At 34.2% G+C, this 9592-nt stretch overlaps 1 protein-coding gene across 2 annotated transcripts; it reads right to left on the bottom strand.

Moving 5' to 3' along the window:
* Positions 1 to 3190: 3190 nt before the first annotated feature.
* On the bottom strand, positions 3191 to 8001 carry LOC129310660 (protein SEH1). 2 transcript variants are annotated; one of them, XM_054952568.1, is made up of 9 exons: positions 7689 to 8001; positions 6526 to 6637; positions 6072 to 6172; positions 5778 to 5855; positions 5501 to 5656; positions 5146 to 5258; positions 4396 to 4519; positions 3443 to 3611; positions 3191 to 3355 (listed from the first exon to the last, which is right to left on the bottom strand). In XM_054952568.1, the coding sequence occupies exons 1-8, from the start codon at positions 7848 to 7850 to the stop codon at positions 3480 to 3482; spliced, it is 978 nt and encodes a 325-aa protein (XP_054808543.1). In that variant the 5' UTR covers positions 7851 to 8001; the 3' UTR covers positions 3191 to 3355; positions 3443 to 3479. The 2 variants fall into 2 exon arrangements, with proteins under 2 accessions (XP_054808543.1, XP_054808542.1); XM_054952567.1 differs by having other exon boundaries at positions 3191 to 3611; positions 7689 to 8000.
* Positions 8002 to 9592: the final 1591 nt, after the last annotated feature.

The following is a 9592-nucleotide window of genomic DNA, read 5'->3' as shown; positions in this document are numbered from 1 at the left end:
AGGGAGAGTAATACAAACTTATAGTATGATATTGTATTATGACAATCAAAAGCTCGGATTAATTTTAATAGAGTAAGGGGTGAGAAATTTCATGTATAACTTAGGAACTGGATGTAAGTTCAAATGATTAGAATTGAACTGAGATAAACACTTACGCAAGCTTCTCTCTCTTATACTCTTGATTATTTGTCATATTGCTTCTTCTCTATCTCATTTAATTCACTCATTATCTGTCAAAATTTTAATTTTTTCAATTTACTCTCGTCTTGGCCCTTTTACATTCCTCCCTAAGCTTCTTTCTTAAATTGACCCACCATTGACCACTCACTAGTGCTAGAGCACCAGTGATTGGCGATGGAGGTTCAGCCTTTGCGGGCAACAATTAGGTTTTTGTTTTATATTCATATAAATTAAGGGTATTTTAGTAAATGAATCAAAAAATTAAATTGCCATTAAGACCCTTGGGCCTTCAGAAGAGTTTCATAATCGAGTCTTGCATGTGATTGGTTTCATTATAAGAGCCCTAATTCAAATTCTCTCTTTAATATATGTACCAAAAGACATGTTATGTTGTATCAGTAAGGATTTAAATTTGGACTAAATTCGTGGTTATGGTATTTTTAGATCCAGCAGAACCTTCTCCAAATGTTCTCGACTGACTTCTCCAACTTGTTTCCGCTTCCATAGCCTTCATATTTTGCTGGAAGTGAAAGCAATAATGGAAACTAAAATGTGAAATGAAACCATAATCAATTTCAGCCCCCTCTACATTGTTCTATCTAATATATCATTATTTCATGAATAAACCATAGCCTCTTCTGAACTTTTAACTTGATCTATTATAATTTTTTAATTATTGGCCAAAAAAAAATCTTTTATTCAAAAACTATGAACCAAATTTTTTAAAATTCAAGAGTATAACCAGTTTATATTGATATATAAAATATTTATTATTGATATATAACGGTATTTCATTGACAAATATAGCAAAATATAATAAATATTATGTTATTTATTTAATTTGATCTTATAACATAGGTTATATCATTAAAAGCCCCAATTTTTTAATCATTCGAATTTAGTCTATTTTTTAATTATCCCAATATTAATATGTATTTCAGTTGGTTTTACATTAAAAACATATCATGATTTTAAACAAAATGATACTTTATTTTCTTGAAGCTTTATAAATACATTGTTTTCAGTTAAAAAAAAAGAAAAGAAAATAGAACTCTTGACAACCGATTCATCTTACATCAATTTTAAAATATGTTTTACTTGTAAACAAAAAATTGGTCTAAGTAAGAATTTTAATCATTATCCACAAAGTTAAAAGTTTAAAACATGTGTATTAATGAGCAATTTATAAGTAATTCTATAAATATTAATCCCGGTAAGTTTCAAAATCGAACTCACCCTAGCTTTTTGTAACCAAAAATATTTTGGAGATAGTAAAATTTTTAGTCCCTTAAATTTACTTAAATTATTGATTTGATCATTCAAGCAATGTCTTGAAACTAGGATCAAACATCGAACCAGAAAAGAGCGACGGGTCATGATTTTCATGGTTCAACTAGTTAGATCGACGATTGAACAGTGACATAAAAATTAAATAAAAAATAATATTTATATACACAAATATATAAATAAAACATTAATTTGTCTATGGTGCTTGGGATCTTGACATCGAAAGCCAGATGCTTGGATTGGTAGAGCTGGAGACTGAGGCAAATCTCCACAAGTTCACCATCTCGAAGGAAAATGTTGGAGCTAGAGGCACGCCGTCATGTCATAATTCACGAGCTTCTGATCTCAATGTTAGGGGCTAGATCACTAGAGTTGGAGGCAAAGATTGGAGGAGAAGTTAGAGATTGAACCTGAAGCATAAAGGAGAAATCAGATATTAGAAAAGAAAAGACAAAAGAGAATTAGAGGTTAGATATTAGAAAAGAGAAATCACGAATATGAGAGATTTAGCCTACATTTCTTTTCTTTTTTAGCTTTGAATTGGGTTGACCTGGTCCTATTTTTGTATTAAAGCCGACTCTCTTAAAACCGGTCAGGACAACCTAGTTCAAATGTCATATTGGTTCAACTGATTGAACCAAGCTATTTTGTTTAACAAGTGGTGGTCAGATCATCTAATCCGGTTCGCGTTTCACATTACTAATTCAAGTTTTATGTTTGTTAGTTTGATTCTTTAAATTTACCTCAGTTATCAATTTAGTCTTTATTATTTAAAGAAAATATAACACTGTTAAAATTTATTGCCATAAAATAAGAGAATATTGATAGTACCACGTATGTTAATGAAAAAAATATAATTATTTATGTAAAAATATAGACTTCAATATTATTGAAAATAAAAGAACAAAATGCAAGATATTAGATTGATAAAAATTAAGTTGATTTGAGGACTGTTTTGTTCTCATTTAATTACATATAATATTAAGTCATCAATATATTTACATATTAGATTAATTTGAAAGTTAACTTATGTTTTAAAATTTAAAGAATTAATATGATAATTTAAGAAAATATAAAAAAAATAAATCAATAAAAATTAAACTTGAAAAACTAAGTTGATATTTAAAACAAGTTTGAGTGATTGAAAATTTTACTATCCCAATGTTTTATTTGTTGGAAGACAGCTAGACACATTTTCTATACATTTTAAAAAAAATTAAAAAAAAACACACTATTCATAACTTAAACATAATAAATAACAATAAAAAACATTATCCTACTAGTAATTTAATAAATTTAAAATAATAATTCTTTTGTTCTAGAAGATAAGAACTCTCAAATAATAATGCAAGGCATAAATCCCCACCACCAACCAAATTTTTTTTTCATGTTGCACTCCTTTGAGACTCCATAGCAATGAACAGCACAGCCCATCATATGATTTCAAATAAAAATGTCATTGAAATAGTTCAATATGGTTGCAATTCATCAATAATCAGTCTTGAATTTCATCTCTTTCATCATCTCCACTGATTATTTTTGAAACTAAATATAGTTATATTCCTATAATTCTAGGTTTTAGTTCTCTGCCATAGAAACCACGAACTGCTAGTTACAAAAACAGTTGAAAACGTACATGAACTGCAAGGCAGCGAGCATTTCCCACATGAAGAAACAGATCAAATTCAAACATATCCATAACCTTTCAAGCATTAGACTTCAATGGAAAAAGGTTTGCATCTCATTGAATATATATTTGATTTTGGAGACATCAAGACGACACACACAGCTCCATGTCAAAGAAGCTTGTACACATATACGCTATTTTTTCTTTTCTTCTGAGGGAGGGGGATTCGATTCACTCGCTTTCCTCAAGAACAAACTTAACCTGAATCGAATGGCAGGAGCAACAATAATTAATTAGTGTTTCTAAGCATCCCCACAGAGGCCAAAAAACCTGAAGAGACTTGTTTACCATATGGAAATGGTTAAGTACAAGAGGAGTAAAAGGACTAAGAGGTGGGCTGTAAAGCAGCCTGCTGATGCCAAGCACCGTTGAGGTTAGATTGCCACAACCGAACCATTCCATCATGACCTGTAGTAGCCAGAGTCATTCCACTCATATCCCATTCCATCTGCCACACCTAATCAAAAAATTTAAAGAAATACATCCTCTCAATTTCAGCAAAACATGCATGCTTCTATTACTTTTTCTTCCAACTATATTTGTGTAAATTTCATGCCACGAAATAAAATTATATTTGAAAGAAAACAAAATTATATTGATTTAAAGAATAATGCAACTTTTAGTCCCTTATGTTTGTGGGAGGTTATTAATTTGATTCTTTAAATTTAATTTTTATCATTCCAATCTTTAACGTCTGCCTTAATTAGAGTTAATGCTCTAAGTTTTGCAAGACAACTTTTTAGCCCTAAAAAAGAGTTGATGTGTAAATTAAGTTGCTGATATGGAACATACACACAGATTATTAATGCATATAAGCAAAATCTCCCAATCATAATTACTGGTGTATTATTCATTTTACTAGTTTTTAATTCTTAATCTAATTTAAGTGGGTTTTTTTTAATCTTCGTGGCCTTTTTCCTAAATGTGGTGCTTTTTCATTATCCATGTCAGCATTCTTACTTCCTACGTTATTAATCCATATGGCTGCCACATCATCATTCCACTAACCATGTTAGCATAATTTAACGATGTTAATTTCTCTCCTGAGATTGAGGACTACTTAAATAAGTTTATGAAACGTTAAGACCTAAAATGATAAACATTAAACTTAAAAGACCAAATCAATAACCCTCCCAAATATACAGGACTAAAAGTTGCATTATCCCTTGATTTAAAATATATATTCAAGTCCCATGATGACAATATAAACAGAGAGAATGTCATTAACATAGCAACCATACCTCGCCCTCGTGTCCTGACAAGAGTGCAATTCTCTCAACTGGGAGCCTCCCATCATGAGGGTTCAATCCAAGGTGCCATATTGCAAGTCCCTTGTGAGTTGCAACTGCAATTGTCTCGTACGGTCTACCAGAAAATCATCCTAGTTATGCTAATTAATATAACCGATGGATTTCTTTCACATTTCCTTAGCAACGAAATACAATAGAACTGAAAATAACTACAAACTGAGCGAACTAGTACTAACTTCCTCACTTATAGTTACATTATAGCATGGTTGTCACAGTTAAAGTCTGAATTTCATGCCTATCCAAAAGTCACAGCAATCCAGCTAGGAGCCCATTAGTAAGGTGGGCCAAGCATACAAAAGACAGGAGACTAGAGCTAAGAATGCACCTCGGCAACCTGAATTGGGCCGAAAGGGCCCAAAACACAGTACCAGCCCAGAGTAAGGGAATCAGAGTTAGTTTTCTAGGGTTGTGTGCCCTAGGGGGAGGCAGATTGAGTATGGAGTCTTGGGAGAGCCTCTGATCTCTCAAAAGTCAGGGAAGTTCACTATCTTGCTCATTTGGTTACTGTTCCCTTTATTTCTAGTGGTGTAGTTAGGATTGATTAGTCATTTTGCTGTCTTTCACCTCTTCCTTACACCATAGAAGAGGGTTGTACTGATTAATCCTCTTTTAGTGGAATATTACTGTTGAGTTCCAATCACCAGAACTTTGATGCCAATTATGCTATATTTGTATCCTTACCTGCCAATGTTTGGCGCCCATGCAACAGCATAAACCTGATCACCCTTGTCCTCAGGCAGTGCCAGTTCAGCCACCGGAAGCCATCTTTGATGAGCCTGATCGAATTCCCAAACCTGAGGTAAAACACAAGCACTCAGATGCATATTAAAAGATGTGTTTAAAAAAAAAAAATTACATCCACTATAATGCCAATATCTTTCCCATTGCTAAAGCTTGTAATTTAAAGGCTAAACACAGTCATTCAAAGAGCGAGTTCTGAATCCCAGAATACCCCTGATCATGCCTTGGACAAATGGAGATTGCTGTGACAAATATAATAAATTATAACCAGTGCACCATTGCAGACTTGAACTACCTTAGACGAGTTGAGCTCTGATGTATTTGAATTGTAACCTATAATAAAGCTGGATTCCTGGCTTCCACCTTTCTGGGGATTCCAAGATATGGATGCAGAGAAGCATGCAGCCTTCCCAAATGCAGATACCAAGTCAATTACATTCTGAAATTCAGCCTGCACAGAAAGAACAAATGAAAGAAGATAAAAATCATTATTCTTGCAACAAGAATACGTTGACCTTCTATTGTATGACTCAAAGAGGCGGGGTATTATTGATTAAAAGGTAGGAGGTCACCTGAAGCTGCCAGCTTTTCAATTCCAATGGATCCAAGAGCTCATACACTCTCACATAACCGTCTGAATATGCAGCCACCTAAAGCATTCATATGGTAGTCAAAGAATTTGTGCGAGATCATCAACAATACATAAAATTTATTCATGTAAAAAAGATAAATTTTACCTAGGTGATCTGAGTACACATATCTCATAACAATTGACAACTAAAAAAGCATGAGTACAGAAATATGAAGTTCATATTCTAGTTAAATTATATTATCAATTCAAAGCATTAACTACTGCAAAAGTTTACCATTTTCAATATAGTCAAAGACATTCCAAACTGAACATCAAGGACTTTGCTTGAACTGCTTCCAAAGCTTTTGCACATCTTCCACTGAAAAGGCTGAGAGTCTACATAAATTAAAAAAAGAAATTGTGACAACATCTATTTGGCTTTGAGTATTTATTAAATAAGGTTCTTTTATGTGTGTTTGATAAAATGAAATGCCGCAAGCTCCAAACAAAATATGCATGCAAACTCAATTTATATATTTAGAATAACTAGCGCAAGGAACAACCAATATATCAATTAACAGAGCTTGTATAGACAATATTATATGACTATCATTCCCCCAGCTCCCACCCCCCAACACCCAAAAACAAAAAACTTTATTACTGACAAAACAAACCAGCAACTCTGTTTCCACCTTCCATCAAAAGACACAAATTTTCTTAACTCAAGCAAGAAATCCAACCATTGGTACCTTCTGCAACTTCCTCCCACAAAGACATAATTCCATCAGCAAAACTACATGCAACTGCATCCCCATGCTCTGGAGGAAGCCAAACAATCTTCACCATGTTTCCTTCATAAATCTGCAGAGTTCCAATAAAAGAAAGTTGACAAATAGGTTACCAGATGTGATTGAAGAAAATATCAGAGAAAGATATCTACAGAAAATGGATCAAGCAACAAATTAATGCTTCATGGATGTCAGTGCCTTGCTTTTAATATAAAAATAACTCTGCTACAGGTCTGAGTCCTAAATAATGTATGTCACTGATATGAACTTGGAAAGCAGACCTAAAACCTAGCTCATGAAGTTGGAAATCCCAACGTTATTTAAACCGAACAATAGATTCATATATGTTCAACATGGAACTCAAGTCCCATGCCTTGCAATGGTAAAAACTTTCCACCACACTCCATAACCAAGCACCAAGGCATAGGCGAGATGGGGAGGAGAAGAAACGGCTTCGTAACCAAGAATCCACAAACAAGCAAGAGGGAGAGGAGACGAGAAAAGGAACAGAGATTAGCAGAAGGTTAACATGAACCTTAGGAAAAAGCCACTCCGAAAATGCTAGCTGTTGAGACTGAAGAGCCCAAAAGTCTATATAAACCCTGCATCAGCATTCCATACTTCTAATGTGGAACTTATTCCATGCCTTACAAAGGTCACACCAGGCACAGTATGCATACACAATTTGAGGGTCGATGGAAAAAAAATAAAATGCCTGCTGATATACATATAAATTAATCTAGTCCAAAATAAATATTATCCAGAAGACAAGGAGTAGCCAACGCATAAAGTAAAAACAGAAGGAAATGCATTTTAATATCGAATTTTGGGCCCAAAAATGTCACGAGTAAAAGAAGCGGCTGAGGAAAATAATCACTTCAAGGGAAAGCATTTTGCAAATTTGGGAACCGGCCAGATGAAGACCATGCTTTGTTAGTAATCCATCCACCCATAACATAATTCTCATACTGGCCAAAAAAACAAAAAACAAAAAGAACTCTTGAGACTGCAAACAGCTTGATGGTTTGTACAGTACAACTACTGACGAACATGTAATCGAACAGTTGGTAAGCATTAATGAATTAAAAGGCCAAAAAAAAAAAAGGAACCAGGGGAAGACAAACCTTAGACTTGAATGTAGATTGGAGGGAGGAAGAGGACGCTGGGTCGCGACAATCAAAGATGGAAAGTGTTCCATCGGCGGAACCAGCAGCGAGTCTCTCACCACAGTAGTTCCAGGAAGAGCAGGTGGTGCCATTATCAAGAGTCAACAATGGCTTGGCCATGGAACCCTCTGAAGTAATAGCCTTTACCCAGTAGAAGCCGACGCCTAAAACCCCGGAGCAAGAGAGCAGGGGTTTTCAATTTTTCATTCGCCAAAGAAGGAAAATGAAATGGATTTAGTTGTTTGGTTATTATGGAATCGAAGGAGATGGGCAAACCGCGGGATGGAATGAAATCATGAATCATGGGAGACAAGAGAGTCCCAATCCGAGAATTTTTGTGTGTTTGGATTAAAAAATTAACTGAAGTTAATAAATTGAGGTTAGAAAAAAAGTCAGTTGATGTAACGTAATTTATATTTAGATAATATTTATTTTAAAAGTCAGTCAGATAAACTGAAATTCGTTTGAATGGTTTAATTCAAAAGCATGTTGAAATGTTTAATAATAAAATAAACATAAATTTTTTTATCTTAAATATTAAATTTTAAATAAGTATGTTTATATTTTTTTTGACTAACTAGTAAGTAAAAAAACATTAAACTTAAAATCACAACTAATAAGTAAAATATCTTAAATATTCAATCATAAAAACCTAAAATAAATTAATATTTAATTGATATGAGTTATAAGTTGATCTCTAATTATATCACAAACATGCTGCATCTGTTTTGATGATCTGGGTAGATTTAACGAGGAGTTATATATGTTATCTCCCTAAATCCAAACGTGTCCCTTGGGAACCTAAGCAGGTGAGGCAAACACTCAGCAAACAAAATCTCCATAACCATTCATGAAGATACAAATCAACAGATGTCAAAATCACTCTTAAAATAGTCCTTCTGAATCAACTGGAACTGAAAAATGTGCATGGGAAATCAACGATACCACTACATCTCGCATTTATCACTGTTCTTAGGATCGATGAGAAATGTGACACCATCACCCTCCAATCCAAGCAAGTGCTTGCACATCAACTTCCGAGGGTTTTCAAGTGACCGCACAATAACAATATCCCTATGCTCAACTTTTCCAAAACGGGGGGAGTTCTTTTTTGTCAATATAATGGTAGGCGTCGGACCCATTATCGGAAGCATGCTAGGACCATAGATCTGCATATTCGAACTAGCTCTTTTGATGCTCTTTATCTTGAAATAGAATGTAAAGATAAGGGTTTCTTTTCTTCTTTTGGGGCGGGAGGGCTTAACTGAATAGGATCCATGAGATAGGTGGTGGTGACATGAAGACAACAGGATAATTTGATAAGAGAGAATGCCATATCCCGACAGAAAAATGATTAACAGAAGAGAGCTGGAGATCAGAGCAGGGACACGGTGGAAAGCTGGAGATCAGCATTGAAGGAAGTAGACGACTGGTTGAAGAAGCAGACAACTGGACGAAGGAAGCAGATCTGGAAGTGTGTTTTGAAGTAGAATGGGAGGTCATAGGTAAAGCAGCATGCACAAGAAGCAAGGCGCAGATCGGGTAGATGGAAGACAAGAGAGAGAAAGCAATACAATTTAAAATGCAATTAATGCTTCCAACAGGCAAACGTGAACGCTGAGAAGGGAAAAGCCAGATCAATTGGCTTTTTAGATAACGCACGTTTATAAGCTAACTAAGGTTGAAAAGTTATGCTAATCCAAACAAATTTTTTTTAGCATTTTGCATCCTAACCTCAATTACACCTATTCTAACTAAGGTTAGAGTGTAATCCAAACATGCACTTTATTGTGGAGCTAGGTCCTATTATACCTCTCCCTTATTTTGAGTAATGTTGGATATCCGAACTGTTAAATGGAGAA

Source organism: Prosopis cineraria, unplaced genomic scaffold (genome assembly GCF_029017545.1).
Source record: "Prosopis cineraria cultivar Desert tree isolate PC_DT_omini unplaced genomic scaffold, ASM2901754v1 PC5, whole genome shotgun sequence".
Taxonomy (NCBI): domain Eukaryota; kingdom Viridiplantae; phylum Streptophyta; class Magnoliopsida; order Fabales; family Fabaceae; genus Prosopis; species Prosopis cineraria.
Note: the sequence above shows the minus strand (reverse complement) of the source record. Positions and strands in the feature narration are given on the sequence as shown.